Source organism: Mycteria americana, chromosome 1, assembly GCF_035582795.1.
Source record: "Mycteria americana isolate JAX WOST 10 ecotype Jacksonville Zoo and Gardens chromosome 1, USCA_MyAme_1.0, whole genome shotgun sequence".
Lineage (NCBI taxonomy): Eukaryota > Metazoa > Chordata > Aves > Ciconiiformes > Ciconiidae > Mycteria > Mycteria americana.
Window position 1 is genome coordinate 85,605,329 of NC_134365.1, and position 27,781 is coordinate 85,633,109.

Consider the following 27,781-nt stretch of genomic DNA (forward strand, 5'->3'; position numbering starts at 1 on the left):
TGCCAGGAGCTGTAATTTTGTTATGTGCAAAGACACGCCCAAATAGACAATGTTACTTTCAAGGAACAGCCAGCTGTGCTACAGCTGGCTGATCCTCCTGAGGAACGCGGCAAAGGTGTGGGGGATGTTTTCTTGGGGATGGGGGTACGTCGGGCCGGGCTTCCTTGGGGAACGGGGTGGCTCTGAAAAGAGCTTTCTGAACTACGTGGCTTCTCGTAGAGGCTCTTACTCCAACCCTGGAGGAGGTGGAGGGCAGGGAGCAGCAGCAGAGCCCGGCCCCAGCCGCCCCCGGGGGGCCAGCGGCGCGCGCGGGAAGGGGGCGGGGCCGGGCCCCAGCCCGGCGCACGCTGCCTTCGTCCTGCGCATGTGCGGGGCTCGTCCCTCCCCGCTGAGGGGCGCCGTGGCCAATGGGTGGGCCGCGTGCTGCGCCTTCGGCCAATGGCGCTGCGCTTCAGTACCGAGTTCCGTTGCCAGGGGTAGCGGCGAGGCCGGGGCTGGGCGCGGCGGCCGCGGCCCCATAGCAACGGCGGGGCTGGGGATGGAGAACGTGAGGGGCCGAGGTGGCCCCGCCGGCGGCAGGTGAGAGGGGCCCAGGACGGTGGGCGACGGGGCCGCGCGAGTGCCCGGCACGGGCCTCGCGGTGTTGTGGGGCTGTCTGCGGCCCGGCCCCGCACCTCGGTGAGGGTGGCCCGGTGCGGCGTTTCCCGGTTCGGTTCCACCATCCGTTGGGCGGGCGCGGATTCAGGGAGGCGGTGTCTCCGGGAGCAAAACGACCTGGGCCGGGGCTGCGCGCAGCTCTGGCCCCGCATCGCATCAGAAGCAGCGCGCCCGGTGCTGGGTTGAGCGGCTGCAGCGGGGCCTGGGCGGGCAGAGCCGCACGCGTCTGTGTGCCGTCACCGCAGCCGCTAACTGCCACGCGCGCGTGGGGCGGCTACCCGCGTCTAACGTCGCGCTGCTTGGCTGGGTGTTGTGGCGACGCTGCCCTGATAACATCCAGCAGGCGCGCAACAGCTGTATAAAACGCGGCTGTATTTTATGTGCTTAACTCTTCAACGTTGTATGTTCTGCATCATCTAAATACTTGTAGATTAAACTGGTTTTGTGGGGTCTTGGTCCGCTCTGCTTGTTTCTAGGTGCTGCTGTGAAGCATTTTTGCAATGTTACTCTACTCCTCTGTTGCTAATGAAGCTCTTGGGGTACATGGTAACATCCTCTGAATGCTGTTGCAAGGGAAAGAGAGGAATAACTGAAAGGAACTTAACTGATGTAATAGGAAAAACAACTGTGAACTTCGGAGAAGAGATTTTGGAAAGAGATTATGCCTGTGGCACTCGAATAGCTCAAAACTAAAATTAGTTGAAATTAAATGTGAGGATACAGGCAGGCAGTGAAAATGGGTTTTGACAGAAATAGTGTGATTGTAAAAACACAGGAAAAAATGTCTTTTGTGCCTCTAATGTTTGGATGGAGAAAGGAAAAGCAAGTAAAGAGATAAACCTAAACTTCTAGTAGTTGAATTATAATGAACACAGTGTAGGAGAGAAACAGTATTTATTTATGACCTACACTTGGTTGAGCGTGAAAAGAGGCTAGAGGGGATCCCGTAATTGCTTGGGTCCACCAAATATGCTGTGAAACATTAGAAGATGACTTCTTTATGCAGACTTTAAAGGCTGAGGTTTGTATGCCAATTCTGGAAGCAATTTTTGAAAAACTGATGACCAGATGCACATAAATTTCCTTGCATAGATATTAGACATTTGAGTTTGACAGAGTTGAAGCTACAGGAAATGATGCTGCTTTTCTGATAACAATTGTACTAGTATAATTTCTTTCTGCTAAGAAACTTGTTTTGTATACTTTTATGGGTGCCTCACAGAAATAGCCTAACAATAATGGCACTTCATGTGATAGCTGCTTCCCTCCCACCCCCAGTTTATTAAACAAACAATCCATTTCCTTAAATTTCTTAGTCTCCATGGTTAAAGTAAGAAAACTAGAGTAGATGAACCTAAATAAATGTACGTAGTTTTTAAATAGATCCTTAAGGCCTATTATTTTTAGGGGTCTGATTCTGAACTTAGAATGTTCAGCAGCACTCTAATAAATTGCAGTAAGACAAAAGCCTGTATTCTTAAGAAGGATCTTCTTTTCGTGAGAAGAGAATAGTAAAATTATTCATAAATCACTAATTTAGTCATTAGAACTCATGTTTGGTAAAATAATTGTCAGTTGTCCAAAGTGGTTTATATAGAAAAAGTAAATGTGATACATAATAAGTGGCAGCTCATAGCAATGAAGATACTACCTACCATCTTATAGAAGAAAGGCTCTGTAAAGTTTAAAATAGCTGTACCTGAGAACCAGTTGGCAGCTTTTTTTTTTTCTCCTTTTTTTTTTTCCTGGGGTGGAATACCTATACTATTGAGCAATATGTAAAATATACATTAAGATATAAAAAATAGTTTATTTCTGGTGGACAGAGGTGAAGGAAACAAGTCAAAAATAAATGGATATAGTTTTGTAAATGTGCTGTGGGATACTTGATGATGGATAGACAGCTGAGATCTTGGCTTTAGGCCATCTCTGAAACAGGCTGTCCCTTGAAACTGTGGTGTTGTGTTAGCCTACCGCTTGTCCACCAACACTTCCATTTGAGGTGGCTGCAACTGAAATTGCTCAAGTTCATTTTAAAGTTTGATTGACTTTCAGGTAGACATGGCACAACTGTCTTAATGCTTTAGAAAATGATAAGGTTGATAGTGCTATTTCATGGTTTTGATAAGTGCTATACCTTCTCTCTTCATTTGGGAAAGTCCATTTTGAGACTTAACATGAAATTAGTAATGTTGAATACAGTAGAAACATTCAAATAAAAGTAATTCTAAATCATTGTAAGCTTTTAAAATATTGAGAAGGGAATTCGGTTCTTACAGTAGTATGTATTTTAGAATCTTGGGAGACTTATGAACTTCACCTTTTTGCACAATAGTTATACAGGAATACTTAAAGCTTTGCACATGCTGCCTTCCAAATGTGCTTCAGCTTCTGACTTGCAGATGTTATATATAAAGAACACAGTTTTCAAGGTGCAAAAATCTTGACTGAGTCTACAGAGACTACGAAACTGGGTGTCAACTACAGCGGTCCCTCCCATAATTTGGATCCTTCTTGGGTGACTAGACATGCATGAGATAGTGGTTTGCAGTTTGTGAACTCAGGAACTCTGGGGTACTTCCTCAGTGTCTTCAAAAGTTAATGAAGAAAAAGGGTCTATTGTCAATAAGCTCAATTTTCAAAAGATTATGAGCCTGTGGACTGAAAAACATTCAAAAGTCATTTCATGTATTGTTGTCCAGCCAAAAGCCCTTTCCATATTTGAAAAACCTTAGTGTAGTCGAGGTTGTTGGGAATCGTGGTGGCTGCTGGGCTTGACTGTTTTGTATAGATGCACCTTAATTATAATTTTGGGGAAAGAAGACAAAATACTTCGCTAGTGATTTTAGCTATAGTTGTAATCCAGAGAAGAAAGAGAAGCTTGAATTTCCTTTTAAAAGCCTGTCAGCATCTCTGTTAGTCCTTGGGTATTTTTATTTGGCCACCGGTGACCTTCTTGAAATTAACAAGCACTGTTTAGTAAATTCCAGGATTTATAATTCCGCAAATCTTACCCTTAGATAAAAGAGAATTGGCTTAATATCTTGTTTGCTTCATCCCTTTCAAGTCTGAACATTATAACCAAGAAATCTGTCCAAAATGAGATAAATCCGTAAATATTTTATGGATGTGGTTGAGATGTACTCCTACAAGTACAGTTTTGAAAGAAAAGAAAACCTTTTGCGACTGCAATTTGATGCTGCTGCTGTCAGTGTGAGTGAAGAAAGAATCACCTCACTTCCTATGATGTAGACAGCAGTGACAAGAGAGAAAAAATAGCAACGCTGTTACACCTGTCACTCAAATTTCCAAATACAACTTGAAATGCACTTGGTAACTGCAATTGTTAGAACAATGAGAGAGTTGCCTTAAAGTTGAACCTTGTTTGAATTATCTCTTCAGTTTCTAATAAGTTCTTCTCCCATCTCTTACAATTTAGAATTTAGGTTACTGATGACCCATCTTTATAGAGGCAGCCATTATTTTTCTCTGTTTTTTTTTTTTCTTTTTTTAACCACTGTTGGTATGGCACTGTAGGAGGAACAAGTGCCCTGATTTCAACATAATTATGACTTTGTATGTGTGAAAACTTTCTGCAACCAGACTTGCACTGGGATAGCTCCAGACTCTTGTTTTGTCACCGAGGCACAGTTGGGTGATCTCCAAAATAAAACTGTTGATTGTGTTGTAATTGGGTCATGGGATGAATTCTCTTCTAAGTGAATTTGCTGATATGCCTAGAGCTGTTGCCTTAGACTACTGCAGGAACACTTACCCTTACTCCTACTGTTGTTTAAAACATATATTCTGTGGGATGTTAGAACTCTCACTCCTGTGCTATTGTTACAGAAGTCTGTGGTCACTTCTGCACTCCTTTCCCATTTAGCATTCTTATGTGAAAACTGAGGCAAAAAAAAAAGAAGAATCTAAATCTAGCAGTGGTATCTTGCTGAGTCACCTAGTTTGGGATGGAAATTAAATTTTGCTGTTTCTATCTCTTTAATGGATTCCCCTTTCAGTCTTTTAAAAATAAAAAACTGGACTGGGACTAAAAGTCACAGTCAGTTCTAGAGTGTCAGTTCAGAAAGTTTCATTTAGGTTCCTTCCCCCATTTTTAGTTTGAAAGACTGTAAAACAAGTGCAATTTGTGGCATGAAGTGTGATACGCTTATTTTCAGGGAACTTTGAGTTTTGTTATCTAGTCTGGCTTAGGCATACTGTGTGCTATTTAACTGCTGACTTTGTTGCTAGGAGACAATAGCAACTGCTTTACATTTCACTGGTTTCATGTTGTAATGGGGGAGGACATCAACAAAAATGACAGGCAGGGTTTCATAATTCACAAACAGAAGATCATAGGAGTCAGAATTCTAAGCCCCCATGGATCTTGCTTTGCTCTTTCCTTGGGTAGAGCAAGTTCTAGAAATGAAATGACTGGGGATTTGGAGTGTGTAGTTGAGAGAATGTTAAATAGAAAGCTGGTGTTCTGCTTATGGAATAAATGTCTCTTTCTTTTTCTTAGCAGAAACCTAAGTTTCATTAAATTCACCTGAATAAACATGATTTGGGAAGCATAGCATTCTGCAGTTGTACTGGTGGTTAAGAGCTAAAAAGTCCTTTCTCAAGCTATTCTGTGAATTTGTATCTTCCCTGTTAATGTCAGGATCACTGGGAGTCACCAGCTGTTAACTCTTGAAGGCATATGCCTGACAGGAGAGTCCTTGTCTCCCTTCTCTTACAAATATTGTAATAAAAACCCAGTTTAAAACCCCCTGTTTGGCTACACACGTAAAGATAAGTTTATGTACATATTCTTGTTCTTACGGTTGTCTTCCTCTGTGCCACCCTCCCAGCATCCGTGGTGGCTTTAATGGTTAATGGCCTGTGTGGATTTCTGGCTTCTCTTGGCCTTCCTTCCAGGAAAAGAATACTCCTTTCAGTTTAGGTATCCTGTAACGAATTACTTGAGACTTTTCTGGCTAAGGAAGACAAGAATCTACTTTCTTTTCTCCCAGTATAGTATAGTAGAGAATGGCACAGGCTTTTGTTTGCACTCTTCTTTATAGTCCAGATAGAAGATCTGCTAGCTTCTGTCTGGAGAGCGCTGCTTTATTTTCATTGCTCTGTTCCCTTGTTCCAAGTAGGAGGAGCTAATCTTTGGTACTTGGTGAGTCAGTTTTTGAATGGCGTATGAAACACTAAGCAGTACAGTAGTCAAAATAGTTCTGAACTCAGAATTTAACCTTTTCACGATGCTTGTGTTCCTGTTGCATTTTCTTGTAACAGTCTGTATTCCTTATTGTCATCTAGTCTGTTCTCTCAGACTTGGGCTCTAAACTACCTCCATTTACCTAGTGATCTCCAGAACCCAAACAGATAGAATCACAGAATCATGGAGGTTGGAAGGGGCTTCTTGAGATCATCTGGTCCAACCGCAGTGCTCAAGCAGGGTCAGCTGGAGCAAGTTGCACAGTACAATGTCCAGTCAGGTCTTGAACATCTCCAAAGTTGGAGACTCCACAACCTCCCTGGGCAACCTGTTCCAGTGTTTGACCAATCTCTCAATAAAAGTTTTTTCTTGCATTTGGATAGAATTTCATGTGTGTTAGTTTGTGCCTATTGCCTCTTGCCCTGTCAGTAGGCACTACTGGCTTCATCTCCTTTACACCCTCCCATCAGGTATTTATACACATGGATAAGATCCCCCCTGAGCCTTCTCTTCTCCAGGCTGAACCATCCCAGTTCTCTCAGCCTCCCCTCATGTGAAAGATACTCCAGTCTCATAATCATCTGTGTGGCCCTTTGATGGACTTGCTCCAGTATGTCCATATCTTTCTTCGCCGAGGAGCACAGAACTGGACACAGCACTTCATGTGTGGCTTCACCAGGGCTGAGCAGAGAGGAGTCACCTCCCTCGACCTGCTGGCAATGCTTTTCCTAATGCAGCCCAGGATGCTATCGGACACCTTTGCCTTAAGGGTGCATTGCTGGCTCATGGTCAAACTTGTTGTCCACCAAGACATATCATTTCTGAAAAAGGAATCTCATCAGACAGCATATGCTTTATTCTTTGTTTCACCATAATTCAACTTTTCTCCCATAGACCCTTCATTTCTCAATGTTCTGTTACTTCACTGTATAGTTCGACAGTCTTCTGCCACGTTAGTTCTTCCTGTTTCAAGGTGTGTTTGTGTATGTACGTAATAATAGTACAGAGCATATCCCATTGCATTTGTCAGATGATAATTTTATACTAGAGTTTTGTGCTTCCACGAATACCATTTTGAAACTAAAGATAAGAGTGATTCTTCTGAGTGGTTGTTTCACCTTGCATACACCATTTCATTTTACCTTACAAAATCACTGGAATGAGTACTGTAAAGAAAAGATAAGTTTGTGTTTCCTGCACTGATAAATACTCTTTTCTGCATTAACTTAGCTGCAGTCAGTCAGGACTAGGCTGCATCATTATTTACCTAGTTACATTTGGCATGTGAACAGTCACCCCAAAATGGATGCATTTTCAAAGGAACTCCTTTAGGCCAAATGTAGTGTGTTCTTGCTGAGCTGTTTTAACCTGAACAGCCTGTTACATTCAGGTACACTTCATTTACTATTAGGACATTGTGCATTTAATGGCATTATTGCATTATGCAAGTGTGGAGAACACGGTGCTGCAAGGATAGGTTTGGATTAAATTCACTGCTTTCTTGGTTTTAGCCAACAAAAATAATTATTAAGCTATTCATGTTTTATAACAAAAGATTTTTCTGTAGCACACGTGTATCTCAGATTGTTTTTTCTTTAATTCCTTTCTTCAGCACAGTATTCCTATTGCTCAGAGTTGTTGGGGCAGCTGTTTTGCCACAATAAAGGCAAAACATATACATATATATATATATACACACACACACACGAAGATTATATGTATATTATATTCTTCAGAGTGCCAGCCTTTTCGGGTTTGGGGGCGGGGGGGTGTTTTGGTTTGGGTGTTTTTGGTATGCTTCTAGTCCATGTGGCTTTAAAGAAAAGTCCCTGATAATTTTACAGTGAAGTTCCATTTTTAAACTAGGAGGTAGTTAGAAGTCGTAAAGGACTAACTTGCCTTCTTTAGGATCTTCTTTAAATTGTTCAGATAGTTGCTGCAAGTTATTGGCAGGAACATGCAGTGCCTAGAGGATTCAAGTGGAGTAGGACATACAGATCTAGACACTTGTCTTTCTGCTCCCCCACCCCATCCTGGTCTGGCAGTTGACTTTACTGTTCTTATTAGTTCATTTTATACTTATTTTCAAATATTCTGAGATAAGTTTTATTCAATCTGTATCATGTGGGACATAATTTGTGTATTAAAGCATATCCAAGACAGTCTTCGTTCACAATATTCACTCATTCAGAATTGCTTCCAAAATTAAGTGTTCACTGTTGCCATGTCATTGTTCCCATAATACGTTCAGTAGGTGAAAAACTTGCCAAACAAATTTTGTGAAACCATTCTCAGAGTATGCTATTGACATTAGAAATCTGTGCATTTTGGACGGGGGGGGGGGGCAGAAATCAAAGGTAAAACTAATTTCACTGGAGAAAGGATTCTTTTTGTAAAAAAGCCAGACAGAGGCTAAAACTTGCCCTTGTTGAAATATCAACTGCTTGAAAATAACTTATGACTGAAATGTTGATGCAACCTCAGCTGTGTCACTTAGATATGGGTGTGGCATTTTATGGCTGTTTCACAGCAGATCCAGTATACCTTGGAAGACTTACTGGTTTAATTTAATTATGAAGGAAATAATATCCCATGTTTTGCAAAAAAACCCCACTCTTCTGCCTTGAGGAAGGCAGAAAAATTTGATAATCCTCATTCCTCTGGATGCCATGTTACACATTTTCCCAGAAGTGAACAATTGCAATTGTGTCAGCTGCAAGGAAAGCAGACAGGACTCCTCCCTTTTGTGGATAGGAAGGTGCATTACAGATAAATTTTATTCCTCAACCAGTTTCCAGAGACAGTATTGCAATTTTTGTTTGGAATATATCTTTTAAAAGGTAAGAATCCTTCTTCAAACTATCTCTTTTCTACAGCTTCTGTTTTCCTTCACAGCTGTAGTTCAGATGAGGAGAACAATTCCCAGGAAGATTCTTTGGAGAGTTGAGTGAAAACCCTTTCATACCAGCTGACTCCACGTTTCTTACTGAAGTTGCTTTTATTTGTGCTTCTACAGCTAAAAATAAAATTTAGTGGACAAAGATATGTGCCACAAGCCACATTCTTCTCATTCCCTGATTCTTAAGTTCTGGGAGTATTGCTCAGGGACAGAACCACTGCTACCACATTAATAAACTGTCCTGCAAAGGAAAAAGCAGTTACATGAGCTTTGTTAGACTCCTGATGGAAGCAGCCCTCTGTAGAGTGAGAAACGGAACATAAGATATTGGGAAGTTTGGGACATTTGTGGAGGAAAATGATGTTAGTTTATCGTGCCTTGGAGTTCCTTTAAAGGAAATAGAGCAACAGAAACAGTTAAGATCCTTAAATTTTAAGGATCTTGGTTGTTAATGTATAGGTTCATATTCCCATCAATATTGAAAGATCGTGTTTGTTAAAAGAAGGATTTATGTGTCAGACTGATATAAAATATCAAGCTTTTTTGTAACAAGGCGCAGTAAACTCAAAATCTAGTCCACTTTAAAATAAGCTAAAAGTTTCCGCTGGACACTTTCCCTAAATTTCTCTGCCAAACTACGGAGTATCTGAATTTTTAGTATCTTCCCTAGAGCTGTGCACAAACAGGTGATACTTCCTGAATTTCTCTTGCCAAGAATTCAGTGCATATACACTGCTAATATATGCTCTAAAGAAGCTTCAAACAGTTGACAAGCAAAACAAGCTATCTTTCCTTCTCTTGGGTCAGGTTTTCTTTTAAGGCTGGGGTGGGGTCTGTTTCTGTCAGCTAGTCTGACCTACTTAAAAGAGGCCAAAGAACCTTACTCATTTATCAAACCTATAACTATTTGAATTGCAGAATAGCTTTAGCTATCTGGGAAACTTTTAAATCTGCAAGGCTTGCTACATTGCTTGTTTAGGAGGAAAAACTGAGTAGAGGAAAAACTGAGTAGAGTGGACATATGAGGAATGTACCTATTTTGTTGAATGCAGGAAAAACTATCATGAGGTTTTTTCCTTTGCTTAACGTATTTCAAATCTGCCTTTCCAGTGAATTCTGGATCATGTAGAACATTTTCTCTCTACAGGCTGCTCTTCCTGTGGCTTTTCTTGCTGCTTCTGCTTGTTGCCTCTCACTCATTTTTTTGCTTCATGTTGGACTACATTGAATCTGGAAATGGATCCGTGAGGAGCAATGGATCTGTGAACTCCTTTATGTCTCGCTGTCTTCTCCCACATTCAGACATGCTGTTGTATCTTCTGAATTGAGTGTTTTTGTTAAATAGTTGCTTTTCCACTCTCATTTTTATTCTGTATCCTGGATAATCATTAGTCTTCGCTTCTATGTTACATTCTGGGTCATTGTTCCTTTCTCTGTGGCATGTGCCCGTTACCTGTCATGCAGCTTTAGTAGGAGAGCTAGTGTATTCTGGTAAATGTAGCAGAGGAGTTGGTGGGCAGGGTCTCATGTAGTCTGCTCTTCTGCAGCAGTTAGTAAGAGGAAGATCATGACAGGCTACTTGAGTATTTTCAGTTCTTATTTATCAAAGGTAAATGGGTGACTGGTTCGGTGGTTGTTTTTTTTTTTTTCCTGTTTTGAACTGTATTGTTGTAGCTATGGAAATGCTGCTTATTTTTCCTGCTCCTACTGGATATTTAATTCCTCTTATTGCATGTAAACCCTTCAAATAGAAAAGCATAGCGAAGAGCATAGTGGTTTTGCGTGGGCATGTCCGAAGAGCACTTAGATGTACTGGTCTGTGTAGTCAGTCCATCTGAAGGAAGACTTGTGTTTAAAGCCTGCAGCTCTATTAGCACACTACTTGCATTCCTTAGTGGTGAGCTGTGGGAGTGACTCTGGCACAGCCTTTTCCTGTAAAGTCTGTAACAACACCAACCCCGCTGTGGTGGGTAGAAAAAAGTTTGAAGTGCGTGTATGTGTGGGTAGCTCTTTTTTGTCTGGTTATTATGTTACACTTTCATGATGACCAAGTGCTGGAAGGAAGGTTGCAGGAGGAGTAAATAACAATAGTGTAATTTTTTTTTTTTTTAGCTACTATTTACAGTGCCACAGTGCTCTTGGCTTTAATTGTTTCTTTTTATTTTGCTCCTTGTATGAATCCTTGCACTTTATAATGGGAAGGATTGATGGCTGCTTTCATTTTGTGGCCTGCTATGAGGTGATTTTAGTCTGTGTTTAACAGTAAATTGTAAAAGTTATCTTGTTATTTTTTGCTTTATCAAGCTCTGTGACCTGTTAGACTCTTTATGTATTTCAACCGTGTTTGAGTCTCAGTTAAGCGGTTGGAGGTGAGGCATCGTGTAGTCTGCGTTATGGTCCTGTTCCAGCAGTCTTCAGACCTGTCTTTGCTGTTACGTAACTTTATTCCAGTGTGGGTAGAAAATAATTTTAAAATATTAAGTAAATAATTTTCATTGAGGATTTCCACAAGGCATGTATGCAAGTCCTAATATTTCAGCATTTTGCCATCTTCCAGATAAAAAGGAAAACCTGAAAACTTATTTCCAAAAGTGGTACTGTTTTTATTTCTTTTTATTTTCTGAAGAAGAGACTCAGATTGTCAGGGATGCATTTTCTATTAGGAAAAGCAACAAAACCACAGACAGTAGCTTGTATCTACATAGGACACCTTCATAGTTCTTTTCAATTCTATAAGAATGTGTCCGTAAATTGGAGCTACATAGATTGCTTTATAACAAACTCTTGACTGCAGGTAACACGTCATCTATTTCTTAAGTCCGTAGGTGTATGAAAAGAAAAGGAACATTTGCCCTCTTCTTTTTTTTTTTTTTTTTTTTTTTTTGTCCTGAATATTTTAACTGGAGCTTTCAAGCATTCACTTATGCTTTAAATAAAAAGCATGTCACATTTGCATATCTTGCATAAAAAGCATATCTTGATACATCTCTGCATGTTTCTTTCTTAAATTGTGCATGTTTTCAGGTGGAGACAAGTGTATTACTGTAACTGTTGCTGTGGGGACACACAATAGCTCTCCATCCCTCTTCAAGAAAGACATTAATTTTTCCAGGCTCTCTATTCCCTTTGAATCCAAGGTGCTACGTATTACTGGTCCATGTGAGGACTAATGTCAGTTTTTTAGAAGCAAGGTGTTTTCAAGGTCCTAGACCTGTTATGTGATGATACTTGAAATACATTAGAAAAAAAAATATAGAAATAAGGAAAACTGCAAAGAAAAAACAATGGTAGTGATAACTTGCTTTAAAGTACCATTAGTTGGGTGGTAAGCATCAGTTTTAGAGTATATAAACTGCTATATATGATGTGCCTATACAAACCCTTTTTTCTGCATGTTTCAGCCTTCCAGAACACGACCTGTGTTGGCTAGGGTAGTCTGTCTGTAAGGACCTCTGATCTGTCATCTGCTTGCCTGGAAGTTGAGTCAAATGTGGATTTACTAGGGGTTAACAGGACTCTAAGCCCTTTCTCCTCTTGTTATCTCTACGTGCTGTGATCCAGTTTCCATGGCATATGTTTTGCAGAAACTCCACCCCTCTCCCTGTCTCTCTCCGTCTCTCCAGTTTTCCCTTGTTAGGGTTATATTCAGCACTGTCTGCCAGCTTGTTACTTCACATCATTGGGCATTTCTGCATACCCAGACCAAACAGAGAATTTCCTGTTTAAATTGAAATTTTGGCTAGCCCTGCTTTTCTGCGTGCCGTCAAAATATATAATATTTGTCTGTTTCCCATATTAAGTCTCTTCTTCCTGATGCTTTCTCACTTCCAGAGAGGTCTTTGTCAAAGCTGTGTAGGAGGAAAGTGCACAACTGTGGTAGGCAGAATACGTGCTTACTTGTCAATTAACTTTTTCCCTTTGTAGGGTTAACTGCTCTAAATTGCACTTTATGTAATAATTCATTATCGTACCAAAGGAAATGGGAAGTCTATATGGAGCACAACTTAGAACGAGGAACTAGAGTTCTTATGAAGGTTATCTATAAAACACTTAAATAGTGAAATAATTATTTTTTCATCTCTAGGAATTAATATCAGGTGTTGCAAATACAGATTCTCTCAGGTATTAACAGTAGTTCTGCGAAGTCTGGCAGGAGGAGAAAATGGTGTAGATTTTGACTCCAAGATAAAACCTAACATTCTGAGTTAATTTGGAATTGGGTATTTTAGGAAGGAGCAGGGACTTTACTGAATTGGTTTGAACTGTGTTAAGCCTTAGATATAAATTGTCTCACAGCCTACCTCAATAGTGGCTCATAATCTGTCTATCAGTAATAAGCCTTTTTTGCTTATAAAATGTTTTCAGAACAGTTTACTAAGGTGATTAAACTACAGTTTGGTCCTATTTATGACCAAATATGAAGTATGTTTTCTTTTTTTAATGCCTTGTAACTTGGTCTTCTTGTGGGATAGAAGTTATATCTTACAGTTGTTTTAAAGTCTTGACGGTGAAGTTGTAGTCTGTGAATATCCTGTGCTCTTATAATGCAAACTATTTACTAGCAATAATTAATTTGTTTCTTTCCCTTTCCCAGCATCTTTGAGGATGAAAGCATGAAACTACGACAGCTGAAACTAGAGAATCAGGTAAATGATTGTGCTGAGGCTGGTAAAAATAAGTATAGGAAAACAAACATTAGCCATCTAGAGACTTGAGAAATGGGGGTGAAGTGCTGAAAATGCTTGGTCTAAAGAATACAAACAAGAATTCATTGCTAAGATTTTTCTTTAAAGATTTTCATGGCTTTCGTTAGTTTAAGTCAACCTTGCTATGGCTTGTAGGGTTGATTTCTTTGATACGTTTATTTTTCGTATGTCCTTTCATTTCATTGGGATTGAGTCACCACAATGCAGGAGTGAATCAAAAGAGAGGAATACTGCAGGGAATTATCCATTTTAAGCATCAAAGGAAAAGAAAAAGTTTCTCCAAGCTATAGAAAGATGTCCTTAACTGCTGTTGAGAAAGATTTCCAGCATCTTTTGACTTTTTTGTTTCCTACAAAGAAAATATTTACAGCCAAGCATTTGTCAAATATTATGTTATAGGTCTCAGTTTTTAAAGCACTGTTTGCTGGATGCTTACATCACCATATTCTTCAAAGCAATAAAGTATCCATCCTTAATATTCTTCCTCTGTGAAATTTTAAATGCTTATAAATAGATTAGAGCATCTGAGATTATTATGATTCTCTAGCTGGCCATTTCACATGGACCACAAATCACTGTCTTGCATTAAATTAATCTGTGTTCAAATTAAAGTATGTTTTTTAGAAAAGTGCTCTCGCAGCTGAGGATCTTTAAATCCAGACATAACAATCTTCAGGGAACTGTTGCAGTGGATAATAACCCTCTTTACCAGAACTTGTTCATTATTTCTAGTCTGAGTTTGCTTAGCTTTGACTTCAGACAGTGGATTTATTACCAACTTTATCTTTGTGTATATAGGCACTTATCTAAAACACTTCAGAGTCAAGGAGTAAAATTTATCTTTGGTCATATTTGTGGAAGCTAGGATAATCCTTTTACCTCTAGGCTATCCAGTAACACTTTTTTAAAAAAAAAAAAAAAAAGGCATTAGTTCAAGTAATCAGTAAAAGATCATTTAGAGCCAAATGCTGCTCAGTAAGAAGTTCCAAAACTAAGAATGGTCTACTGCTTGGTGATGAACCTCAGTGTCTGTTTTAGGACTGTTGTCTTTGGTCATAAGCTGGTAATAATTGCTGGCTCCTAGTGCTAGGCACTGTGGTCAATGTATGCCTAGTTTCAGACCTTGCCATGGGGATGCATTGCTGTTCCACCAAAACAAAGCTGCTGGGCTGGGTGGAATTCCCTCAGAGCAGCTGTCAGTTGAATCATGAAGAGGTGAGTTTAAAGAATTCATACCCTTTTGCAGTTTTGTTTCGGGCTTTCTTGGATTTGGTTGAGATTGTAATCATCTGCAAAACCAACAGCTAGAAAATGTCACTAAAGTACATTTTAGCACACCCCCCCCCCTTGCAAATGAGACTTGTTGAGAAATGCTAACAGTATCTAATTTAGGAGTGTATATTTAGATTTGAATATTAACTTTTAAAGTCTACTTTTAACTTTTACATGAATAGTACCATGCCTTCTGAAGAAATAGAGGTCAATAGGAGATCACCGTCAGACGTTATGGACTCATTGCTGGTTGTAGCTGATGCCCCGCTTGATTAATTTGTCCTAAAAATTTATAGGAATTGGGATAAAAAATGCAAAATGTTTTAATCCAGCAGGATCATGTTTAGAACCTTTGACCAAACAGAGAATCTGGAATAAGCATTTGCCACAGCAAAGACCTATGCCTGTCATCCATCTTTATGATGGGTTTGGAAACCCTGTAATTGCAGTAAAATATTATTTATAATAATGCATGACATCAAGTTCCATCTGTGGGCCAGCTCTGCCTGCCGGGATGCTTTTATCTAGACTACTGCCTTTTCCTTGAGGAGAGAGTGAGTGGCTGCTAAGGCAGTGCTTTCTTCCCCAGCAGTAGAAGGTGTTTCCGTGTCTTTTGAGGCACCTGCAGCTCAAAGCGCAATGCTGCCATCTCCCTGTGGGTGGAGAACATGAAGCTGAAGGCGTATTTCTGAATGCACCAAGTATGGTACTTACTCTTGACACGAATTTTCATTAATGCCAACATCACTAGCATTGTCACTGCTGCCTCAGCATGAACTAAGGAGGAGCTGGAAGAGCAGAGAGAATGTTTGAGACCTAGGATCCATCCCACATGGCCTACTAAGGTAGGACCATGCCAAATTAATTAGTATGGTATTGCACCTTCAAGGGTGGAGTGGTAGGAACCTTCCTGTATACCATCTTCCTGTTCATCACAGTTGTAGAACGAATACTAAACTAGTTGTCTTATTAGTATGCTATGATATATTCATCTGACACATCTGACTTCTTAGCTTATTGGAAACTCATTAAAATGGGAGTTGGTGGTTTCTGACCCTTTAATAATCCTGTATTCTGATGTTATGCTTTTCTGTGGTGCAAAGAAAATGTTTCTGAAAGTATTTAATACATGGAGTTCACAAAATCCTGAACAAATCATGATAATCTGTATCTGTTATTTAATGGGTTATGTGTTCTGGTGTCCTGTTCATGAACTATCTAAATTTTTTGTTGTAACATTATATGAACTTTTACTATAACACAGAGCTGGAGGAAAAGGCTAGTTAGTAGACAAAATGAAACAAAATACAGTTTCCTTTTTTCTATTTCATCTTAGTGGAATAAGTCTGAGAATACATAGTACTGAAGGTAAGGCTGCTCTGCCACCTTATGTAGAGAAAATGAACTGCTACTATCTGTCCTGTCAGTGGGCTTGTAGATTTTTTTCCGTCTCAGTAAGCAAAGTAATAGAGAGAAGTCTTTTTAAAACAAATTAAATTACTATCAAGTTTTGTCACTTTGATTATCCTGAAGTTCTTGCAAGAAGAAGGTCAGTCACATCTACCAGCAGCATTGGTTTCACTATAAACCAATGTGATCCTGTTGGATTGGTGAGTCCTAGAAACTCTTTGATGAAACAGAATGTACTATAATAAGAAAAAATAAATTTTTAGACTGATGAGCAGTGAAATGTTTAAAAAAAGCTCATCTAATAGAATAATCAGTTAAGTAGCTCTGAAAGTTGTTACATCCTGTATTGATCCCAAATTCAATTTCCCATTCTAGCAGTAGCTGTGTACTTTCTTACTGCCTTTAGGATGTGTCTGTTTTGGTTTTTTTCTTGTCTATTTGTCAGGTAGAGAAGCCTTGGCAACAATTTTTCTCAAATCCTTTTTCTGAGTATAATGTTTTGATTCTTGTTTTCCCTCTCTCCTTTTATTTAAATTATTAGAGATTTATAAACTATCATGAAATTTTTTTACTTTTCCTCAGCATTAATTTAAAAAACAAATAAACAGCACAAACCAATGTAAATTCTTCTGGAGGGTCTGACTACCTTTCTAGAAAACAAATTTTATCTGTAATTAGCATTTTCTAAGAATTTGGCTTCTATTGCTTATTTTTCTTTTCTTCTTCTAGACCAATGTGATAATATCTTTGGAATTCTAAGTTATTTTTACCATGCAGGACAATCCTTGCAAATAATTCTGCAGTAACTAACACTACCTGTACTTCAGTCCAGTCTTCAAAGTGTAATTATGAGTTTAAATAAAAAAGGTCATTTTGGGTTTTTTTTGTTGTTGTTTGGGTTTTGTTTTGGTTTGTGGTTTTTTTTTTAGATTAGTGCTTGAAAAACAGAAAGAATAAAGGACCAAGGGCTGAGTTGTGTTGGAATTCTTCAGGGAGAGGTTGCCTGAGAAACTAACTTCACTTGAGATAAAAAGCCCAATAGGAGAGGAAAAAACCAACAAGAGAGAGAAAGAGCAGGAGAGGAAAGGGTTCCAGAGACATCTATGTCTCAAGTGGATTGGATTGTTGGTACTGTTTATCTGATGGATCCTTGGAGACTGAAAAGAATTTGATGGAGAAAGGGTTTCTGTCATCAAGAGCAACTTTCAGGGTGTGTTCAGGTATCTAAGAAGCAGGCACAGATAAACTGCATCTACAGCAAGGGGCTTGCACATCGTTTGCATAGTGGTGCATTACAGAATATTAGAATATGATTTTTCCTTCTTCTTCATGCATTGCCTTAACTTTTAAGGATTAAGCGTGGCTGTCTTTAAAATGGCGCAATGTGCCCATTTGCCTTGACTTAAATCTAGAAGTTGTTTCTATTCGCATTTAGTAGGAAATCATAAACATCAAATGTATCTTGGAAAAGTAATGTTTTATTTTTTAACATTTGGATTTACCATTCTTTCCTTTCAGTCCTGAATTACATGGAAAATTTTTGCAAGGTAGATCAATTTTCCTTTTACTAGATCAGTCCTATTTTAATGACTGTAATTTCCTGCCCCCCTGCCCCCAAGGTCTTATGTCTCAACATTGATTTCTGGGAACTGTTTGTTTTGAGTTCTCCCTATAAGATGATAGCTTTTGAGACAAAACCCTTTTCCTTTGCAAGTTCTGACTTGCTTTTGCTGCATCATGACAGCATTTATAACTGCAGTGGCAGAGTGAGCCCTGACTAAGGATTTTTAGAAATGTTATGCTACTACAATAAAAGACTTCATTGCTATATAATGGATAGGGCAAGGGCTCTCATCTTTACTCTGTCATTTTCAGATAGTCTTGGAGATAGTTCTCTTAATGCAAAGTTAGCTTAATTGTACAAAACAGGGAGGAAAAATTACACGTTCCTTGTATGCACAGGAATTTGTTGTCCTAAACGATGGAATGTTTAGTCCAATCATAACTGCAGTGGAAAGAGCAGAGAGTCCTTGTGAGCTGTTTTGTCTCCTCTATCAGCTTAAGTAAGCAGGATGCATGGAGTAATAAAATTGCATGAACATGCTGTATATTATAACATTTACTTTGTGAAATGTTTCATATTGGATTATAAATTACTGCTGAATTTGTCTATTTATATTAAAGATTGCTGCAGTTTAGACTGGATGAAAGGAGTTAAAATTATCTGCTGATGGTCTCAGGATAGATTAGAAGCAAGTGTCCACATCACCCATCAACCACTGATGGAGAATCAAAGGCAATGTCTCACTCAAAAGACACAGTGATATCCATGTCTAGGATTTTTGTAAAGACATTACAAGAGTATTTCAGGTTTATTGGAGATCCTGATCAGTGACGTTTCATTGCCAATGGCTGAGGCATCATTTCTTCCTCTCTGGATGTGGTTGCTCATCCTTATTTCAAGCTTTTGCTTTATTTCATAGAGAGCTCTTCTAGAGAAGAAGCAGAGGAAGAAACGTCTTGATCCCTTGATGGTACAACCAAATCCTGAGGCAAAGCTGCGTAGGTCAAAGCCCAAAGGGTGTGAGGAGCAGACTCCTTTAGTAGAAACTCCTACCCCTTTCCATGGTGATGTTATGTTACATGGTAAGTAATCAACCTGATTGCAACAACGTTCCCCAAAATTCCAGTTTATGTCACAGATGGGCACCTACATTGCTACATTGCTGTGGCAGTGGTCAAGTGATAAACAAGATTGATTACATACCTTTCTATGTACTACAATTCTACTTTTGTACAGTATGGTTGAGCAATATTGAACTGTAAAAACAAACAAAAACCTTACCTTGAATTTTGTGACAGCTGAGAAACTTCATGTGCCTTTGAGTAATCTCTCCCTTGTGTTAAACGGCTAAGAAGAACTGTAGAAATGGGTTAGGTACTTCTATAAAGGTAGGGAGATACAAATCCAAAGTAAGAGAGTCTTCTGAAGCTGTAGGATAAAGAAAAGGAAATAATCCAGTAGTGACTGCCTGTACTTTTCTTCATGGTATTGGGGTATACTCCATCTCAAGATTGCATATGACTGAATGATAAAGTAGACAAGAGCAAAACAAAAGTCTTATGAATACCGAATTAGGTTCTTGCTGGTTTTTACCTCACCTATTGTTTTCTTTGGGCTTCAGGGAGAAAACTGAAACGTGACAAACAAGCTATAGTGGTCCAGAAAGTCGCAAGCAGAAAGTGATATCAGAGCCAAAGGCAATAACTCAGTGGTCTCAAAACATTACAGTAAAATAGTGACCATTCCATTACGAGTGAAAAGAAATACAGTAGTGAGAGCCTTAAGACTTCCATGTCACAGGGAGGAAAAAAGAGCAGCAATGAAACCCCTACATTCCAGTGGAAGTGTCAGGAAGTAGTTTGAGAGCCAGGATCCCATCAGCCTGTCAACAAAGTAACAGGAAGCATCCTAAGGCTTTGAGATGCATGCTATTGCAGGATGTTATAATACCACCATTATATTAATAGGGAACTAATGTGTAGAGTAGAATTTAAAAAAAACCAAAAAAACAGTGTTACCTGGTTTCGAGATCACATTTGGCACTATGTTATCCCCTGTCTTTTGAATGTTTTTCTTGTTCTCCAGATGTCTTTCAGGATCATAGGATGGGGAGAAGAGTGGTGATGGGGATGGTAGCATTTATGTGTTTAAAATCAGGTGGGAGAAAGCTTCTGTTAAAAGACACTTTTAAGTCAAAAAGAGAGCGAGAGAAAAGATTGTTATAACTTCTAAGTTAGGAAACTTCAGTAGTACTGAAACTACAAGAAAGAAAAATGAAAACTAACTGCTCCCTCACTAGCTTCCATAGTTCTGAAGCTTCCTCAGTACAAACAAATGCTGTTAAGAAGTGAAAACAGCAGTAAACATGTCAGAAATCTGATGACTAGATAAAGCAGTAAAGTTTTAAGAAGGAAAACAGTGGGAAAGCAAGAAATCCAAAGCTGGAACTACACTTACATATTGTGTGCTGCACAAACGTGTATTAAGTATTATGCCAGACCCTGACATCAAGACGTCTCCACCAATTAAGAGGTGCAGTGCACAGCTATGTTGCATGTTTAAATGTGGAAATTTCAGTTCTACCAAAAAGATAGAGGGCATCCATTTACAGTTTTTTCTGCCTGTGGCTGTAGATATTTTTATCAAATTGATTTGTGATATTCACTGTAGAGCACTCAGTTATCGGCACAGGAGCAAACAAGGAATCTGAAGAAAAAGAAAATAGAGTAGTTGCCCATAAATAAATTGAAGGATATCAATGTGCATAACAAATACAACTCATTCTAATTGCTTAAGCCCTTGTAAAATAGTAGATACAATCACTATCCTTATAAATGGAGAAAGTGATGCCTGATACGTTTAAAGTAATAGGCGGTCTGTACCAGACTCAGCTCTGACTCCTCCCAAGTCTGAAAAAAGTCAAACAAGTATATGTCAGTAATTTAAAGGGATGCTTGAGCAAGGGAAGATGAAAAGAACCACCATCCTGGGATGCGTCTTTAGCTGTAAAAAATAGACTTTAGCATTCTGTTTCATTTTGGCCTTCAGGCATTGATGGACCAGCTGCTTTCCTGAAATCAGAAGTGCAAGATTTGGGGACCAAGCTCCAAACTCTCTCTGCTGGATCTTCCAAAACAGAAGACAATGCAGATCAGGAAAATGATGGAGAGGCTCTAACAGACACAGCAGGCAAGCCAGATCTGCAAGAAATCTTACAGAAACGAGGTAAGAGTTGATAATGGGCAAAGCTGTTTTTTGGGGCTCTTCTACTTCTTATAATTTTTTTTTTCAGCAGCATTAAAAAAACAAAAAAATATAAGGAATCATGAAACAAGTGTCTGTAGGATATTACTTTTAAATGCAGAGCTAGTAGATTATACAGCATGTAGAAATGCAGAACTGCAGTTCCTTCTTCTGATATCAATTGGAACATGCCACTTATGTTTTAAAAGTTTATCAATGTGCTGTGTAATTTCTGGCCTTTCCAAGGAAGTTGGTGACAAAATGCTATGCTTCACATTTTGTTAAAGTTCGGGGTATTTTTATTCCAGATATTATATATCTGGATACGATGCTTGAATATTTTCACAACAGCAGAACCCTCTATAGCCAGTAAATACCATAATTTAACTGTTTAGGAGACTAACAGGAAAGGTGTTCTTCTTCAGTCACAGGCTGTCACAATCACCAGTTTGAGTTTTATATTCAATAGTTATATCCCATTAAGTAGCTTCCCAATGGAGTGTCCATCTCTGTCTGCCAAATGTCTTATGTTGCTGCCAGTACCACAGGAAACCTTTTTTGTTGCATGCAGCCTAAGCACTTTGCAGCAAAATAACGGCTAGTGTTTAATATGGTACACAGCTTGTTTTTATTTTGCAGAGCCTGTCTGCCAGAATGTTTCCAGTACGCTTTATGTATTAAGGTACTACCATATGTAGACATACTTCCATTCAGTTGTCAGATGCAACAGCTGCTTACCTATGGATAGCAAAATTACACAAGAGTTAGGAAAAGGAAGCAGGAGGGAATATCCAGAAACTTCAGGGGAAATTAGTGGAGGTAGAATATAAACAGTGAATTTTGAAATTGGCTGGAGTACTAGGGTTAACGCCTTTCCTCTTTCCATATGTGCTTTGGGAAGTTTACTGACAGGTTGTTAAGACTACATTTTTCTGTTTCATTTGAGACAAAGAACTTCCAGCAGTGCCCTTTCTATGCAGTGCCATGCTGGAGCACTGGTATAATATGGGCTCTCAGAAAATAATTCAGCTTAGCAGGCTGAGTGTGTTCATTTTCTATAGTGCTTTATGTGCTTTTCCATTCTACAGCCAAATTAAGGAATGGAATCACAGAATGAAATTATGCAGTTCCAAGCGGAAGGAAACACCAAACAGTGATGTGTACAGAAGCTCTTTATAAATGTCTTTATCCAGAGTTATTTTAATTGTATACCCATAGTCATCTCTACATAACTGTGCTTAGGTTAAGATTAAATCAATAAGTCCTGGAACTACTCAGTCTGCGCTTCCATTTTAAAAATCAAATCATGAGTAGTATTCATGAGACCTGAGTTATTGCTACTGATGCAAGAATAGGAGGGGCTCTTACTCAAAAATTATCACACTCCATTTCAGTGTGTATAAGACTAAGGGGAAACAGTAAAGAATATAAACTGTACAGAGTCCAACTTACAGGATAGGTGTCAGCATATTGATCTGGATTTCCTTTTTTGTTCTTAAGACATGGAGGGCTTTTTTGCATGAAAATAGGCAACATTAATTCAGTGACAGCATATACTAAGCAGTATGTTACATCATGTAATATCATGTAAAATATGTATTAATAAAAGCCTGACAGCTGCAAAGTGACAGCTGCAAAATGTCACTAGGGGTTTGAATTACAAGGCTCGGGAAGTGATATAGCACATGAAGAAAATCAGCAGTTGAAACAACAGAAATTAATTAGAAGAGTGAGAGCGGAATAGCTATGTAAGAGTCATATATGAATTAGTGATGCCATGAACTCATGACACCTTCTTTCAGAGGTTACCTGCTTTATCCTCTATTCTGACAGGAATTTCAGGCAGTTTGAATTTTGATGAGGAGGACACAGAAGAGGAAGAAGCTAGTAAGAGACCAGCATCTCATTCACTGTATCCTGAATCTGAGAGGCCTAGTTCTGCAACCAGCGAGAAATCTTTTACAGTAAGTGTCTTGAAATCCATTTCTGATAAGGGCTGGGCACATGCTTGAATTTAGTATTAATCCCTTGAGCACTGTGTAAAAATATAGTAGTTGCAACTACAGTAGCTGGCATATTAATCCCTGAAGGTCATGATTGTCAGATTATCTGACTGAAGGCCATTGAGTTAAACACAAAGACCTAGTAATGATCAAAGGAACAATAGTGGGCGGAGGAACCCAAGTAGCGTAATCAGTGAAGATGGGAACACAATGAATCAGCTACTTCTATGACCCTCAAAGGAGACAGATTAGGCCATTGTCTCTGGTGTAAAATCCACCAAGATGACTCAGAGAAACTCTGAAATGCCATGCAAACTTAAGAGGGATCACTGCCTGAAGGTTTCTAGCATTTATTGTGGGATGCACAGGGAAACAGAATTTTGGGATGGAACAGAGAATTCTGGGATTGGACAAAACTTTATGGGGTGTTTAGGGGAAGGAACAAGAAAGGGAAAAGAAAGAGGTCAAGGTGGATCAGGGAGAAATAAGCATGGGAAAATAGGGAGTAAAGGGGGTAAAAGGCACCAGATGCATGTAAACAACTGCAAGACAGTACGCTTGTCTAGCCAAGCCTCATGCCTGATTACTGCAGTGTGTCCTACCATCTTCTAAAACTCCATTTCTATTTCCTGTGTGAATGTGTTCTCGTGTTTATGTGTGAGAGAGATACATACATACATACATATGCTGACAAATTATATGCTGGACTAGTCAGTGAGTTGGAAGAGACCAACATCAGGAAGACCCAGGGTCTGAGCTAGTGACCAGATAAAGGGCATAGGGTTTGGGCATGGATGCTGGACAGCCTTAAAGTCCATGTTACTATTTAAAAGGCCCATGTGAGTATATTTGTGAGGTGACTGTGTGTATGTTGTGCTATACTAGTGGGTGAGTAGTACAAGAGGTCTGGATGTTAGCTACGCGGGACACTGGGCTATGGGTGCCAGCTGCTGGAGATACAGGGTGGGGGGTGGAGGAGGAGGGGAGGGGTGAGAGCCACTAGTGAATTTCAAGTCTGTGTGTGTGTCTCTGTGTGTATTCACTCAGACTTCCTACTGGCTGTACCTGGGAATGGGGATAAACCAGAAACCTCATCTCCAAGGCCCAGTAAGGGAGGAATCTCCTGGGTTCTACAATCCACAGGATTCAGCTACCTCTAAGAAAAAATGACTTTAATGACCTATACCAGTTTTCCATTAGAATTCCAGTTCCTTTGGTGACCATAACTTGCATCCTGACTGTACATATTGTTCTAAGGTTCTTTCAACATTTAGTTGAGATGGTTCCACCGTCAACTTACTCTGTTTCTGCTACTGTTCTGAACCAATATAATCTCAGTGCTCATTTCAGTCACAAAAATCCCAGCCTGTCTTACTGCAGCATCCATCAGTCCAGTTTGTCGTGCTGCCTTATTTCCCACAGACTGTTTGAAGTTCTAAAAGCAGAGAGGCTCTTTGCTTAGAATATTTACAGTGTCTCATCCTATTTTCCCCTTCCTAGCAATTCACTCATCTCTGGTTAATGGGTACTTTTTCTCCCCTCCCCTTGGAGGGCTAGTCTTTCCTCAGAGTAAAAGTCTTCAGCCACTTTCTTCAGAGAAACACAGGTGGTCCCTCGTTTAACTTCCCTTTCCCAAATATCTTCTTGAGACATGAGATCTTCTGTTTCAACAGACCTTTCTTTTCTTGGGGAATACCAGAGCCTCTGATCTGATATTAATTTGCTAATATGATGGTTCTTCCCACAGGAAACAGGTGCTTCCTGTAGTCCATCCCCTCAGGCAGATGCACAGCTGGGAGAGGTAGAGAACTTGGAGGATTTTGCATTACGCCCTGCACCCCGTGGTATTACAGTCAAGTGTCGAATCACTAGAGATAAGAAGGGAATGGACCGGGGCCTCTTCCCTACTTATTACATGCATCTGGAAAGGGATGACAACAGAAAGGTATTGGAAGCAGCACACAGTATCTTGGCTATCGTACTCCTACCGCAGAATATTTTTGGTGTAAGGGAGAGCTTCTGGTAAGAAATCAGAAGCTGAGGAGAGCGAGCATGCAGATGAGGACAGCTTATATTCGGCCATGGCACTAAGGAGGGAATTGGCAGATTTAAAAGCCATAATACAATGAAAAATGAAATTTAAGAAGTATGAAAATGTCAAGGATAAAGAAGAGCAGGGAGACTGAGCTGCTCCAGAAGAAAAAGAGGCCAGACTAGAAAGGACAGTTGCATTAAATCTAGACTGCTGAGTGAGCTGATTGGAGCGGTAGGATTTCAGGGTGTGCACTTGTGGAAGAGGTCAAAATTGTGGAGACAGTAATAACAGCACAGAACAAACAGGGGAATTGATGTGGGAAATGGAAAGATAACAGTTTGGATAGCAATACCTAGCAGTGCCTTTGCATCTTACAAAGCTCCAGTCTTGATCAAAGTTTTGTATTTCCAGACATTCCTTCTTGCAGGGAGAAAACGAAAAAAGAGCAAAACATCCAATTACCTCATATCAGTTGACCCAACTGATTTATCCCGGGAAGGGGAAAGTTTCATTGGAAAACTCAGGTGAGAACCACAGATGAAAACTACAGACAGGAGAGACTGCATTTGCATTTTAGTTGAGTTGGGGTTATGAATAGCAATCTCGTATCAGTTCAGAGAGAATGAACTCATATTGTCCTGCTTAATGTAATCTGTATTCACCTGGGTTGGCAACCTTTCTTCAGCGTTACCATTCACCGTGGCAATTCAGAGAAAGAATTCTGGCTTGATGCTTTTCCAGGATAGGTTACAGGCTCAGTTCACTATGGGCACTTCGCAGAAGCTCCTTACTAGGCTGGCAATAGGAAGATTCAGATGGCAAAAGATGTGTGTTTTCACTGTGCTGTACAAATACCTTCAGAAGATGACAAGTTTCCGCTGATGCCTCTCTCTTTGTCTTTCCATAACCTGACATTAGGTCAAACCTCATGGGAACTAAATTTACAGTCTATGACCATGGAGTTAGCCCAGTCAAGGCACAAGGTCTAGTGGAAAAGGCTCATACGAGACAGGAGCTTGCAGCTATTTGTTATGTAAGTAGTGCTTCTCCCCTTTTGCCCCTTTCTTTTTTTATCGCCTGGTTGCCGAGGAAACAGGGCTTACAAAATCATGCTGCCTGGCAGCCTCCCCCACTTAACTTTGGAACCAACTGACCAATTTCAACCAGATACATCAATGGACAGAGGCCTCAAAGATAAGTTCTTACAAGTTTAATGGAAAGAAAAAAAATCAATGCCAGGGGAGGGAGAGAGACCCAAACTAACATCCTGATGACCTTACCTGGCCTATCATTCAGCATGCGGCCAGTCAGCATATCCTTTACATGGAGCCAGCCACAGCATGAACTGCCCTCTTGCCCAGCTGGTGTCTGGTGGACACTTAAGAAGGAACTAGGAGTACCCTGTGAAGTAGAGTTATTTTTTGCAGAACCAAAGGCATTTTGGTGGATAGGAAGGAGGTGGTATTATTTCAGTAGCAGCTTGTTGTTGGTACAGATATGGTTCCAGGGGAAATCGTGATTCACTAACTCTGTCCTAGAGATGTTTTCTTCTTCTGGTCTTGTGGATCACCTCAGTCTAGGCTTCAGAGTGGGGAGGCACTTGTGGACACTCTAGAATTATGTGAGTGTTCTCACATCACGTTGTTTCGTATTCCAGTCTAAAGTTCGAGTAAAATTTGAGGTTCTTTACAAAATGATGGCCAGTCAAGGGGAAGGATTTTTACTTTTATCAGATTTTCAGCAGAAATTTAAAGGTGCATTAGCCTACTGGAGCATGATCTTGACTTTTTTGCTGTTGATCTTAATGGCACTTGGGGGAAAAAAATTGATGTGATAATTCCAGTACTAGCCTGTTTACAGAGGTATCACTGGATATTTTCTTTGTATACAGTATTCTTCAGTTCCCTACCTAATTGTACACAGCAAGGTGTTAAAATGAGTACAGCAGATAATATTAAGTCAGCTTTTCAGATTTCTGGACTTTTATCTACAAGAAGTTCATAAAGTTTATATATGAATAAAATCAGTACCCTCATTCTCATATGTGCCTCTAGATTTTCTAAAGTGAAATGATTGAGGTTGCAACTCTGAAGACCTTTGTTCTGTGTCTGCAAAATGCACTAGCATGTTAGGAGAAGCTGTATCACTTCTATCAATCAATTCAGTACTTCTAAAAGATTCTGGGTTTTTAATTGGTCTTTGGGAATTTTAAAGGTTATCACTGACATTGTTACAGAACACTTTAAATCGACCCTTGGATTTTGGTTGACATTATTAAATGGATGTTTTGAGTATGCCAAGACTTTTTCCCTTTTGCTTTTTATACTCAGCCCACTTGGAGCAGTCTCTTGCAGTACTCTGGAAAAATCTGCTTGTCTTAAGATTGAAGCTTGGACAGGTGCTGAGTACTTTGCCTTCTGGGTCTGTTCTTGATCATTTATGAAAGAGCATGATTTAAGAGAAAATTGTAGGTATGCTCTTAAATACAAATAACAGCACCTAAAGAAGAGTGTCATTCATTCTTCAGGAACACCTTAGCCTAAATGGTGATATATAGATAACATAGGCTCAGGTCAAAGATATTTGCCTTTTATCATGTTTAAGACTTATTCACTAGCAAGATTTTAGCAGGTTTTTGCCTCGAATGCAAAAACTTATGCCTGGAAATTGCACTTGTCTGCTTTTATTATAAATGTTTCATTAGGATAACAGATGTGCTCTAAAATAGGTAATACTATGTATGTTTTTTAACGCAGTTCTCAAAACGGGAGAGAAAGCTAACC

At 39.5% G+C, this 27,781-nt stretch overlaps 1 protein-coding gene across 8 annotated transcripts in view; it reads left to right on the plus strand.

The window, feature by feature from the left end:
- Positions 1-27,781, plus strand: part of TULP3 (TUB like protein 3) — a 33,756-nt gene that overhangs the window by 522 nt on the left and 5,453 nt on the right. Inside the window, exons 1-10 of one of the 8 annotated variants that reach the window (XM_075509627.1) lie at positions 563-579; positions 13,360-13,411; positions 15,495-15,588; positions 17,672-17,700; positions 18,637-18,799; positions 20,766-20,942; positions 22,794-22,924; positions 24,711-24,908; positions 25,410-25,522; positions 25,917-26,031. In XM_075509627.1, the coding sequence (XP_075365742.1) occupies positions 17,683-17,700; positions 18,637-18,799; positions 20,766-20,942; positions 22,794-22,924; positions 24,711-24,908; positions 25,410-25,522; positions 25,917-26,031 (915 nt within the window). In that variant the 5' untranslated portion in view covers positions 563-579; positions 13,360-13,411; positions 15,495-15,588; positions 17,672-17,682. Of the gene's footprint in view, positions 1-25; positions 145-245; positions 580-8,687; positions 8,707-10,355; positions 10,375-12,618; positions 12,642-13,359; positions 13,412-15,494; positions 15,589-17,671; positions 17,701-18,636; positions 18,800-20,765; positions 20,943-22,793; positions 22,925-24,710; positions 24,909-25,409; positions 25,523-25,916; positions 26,032-27,781 lie in introns of those variants that run through there. The other 7 variants (XM_075509620.1, XM_075509574.1, XM_075509568.1 and 4 more) reach the window with 7 other exon arrangements.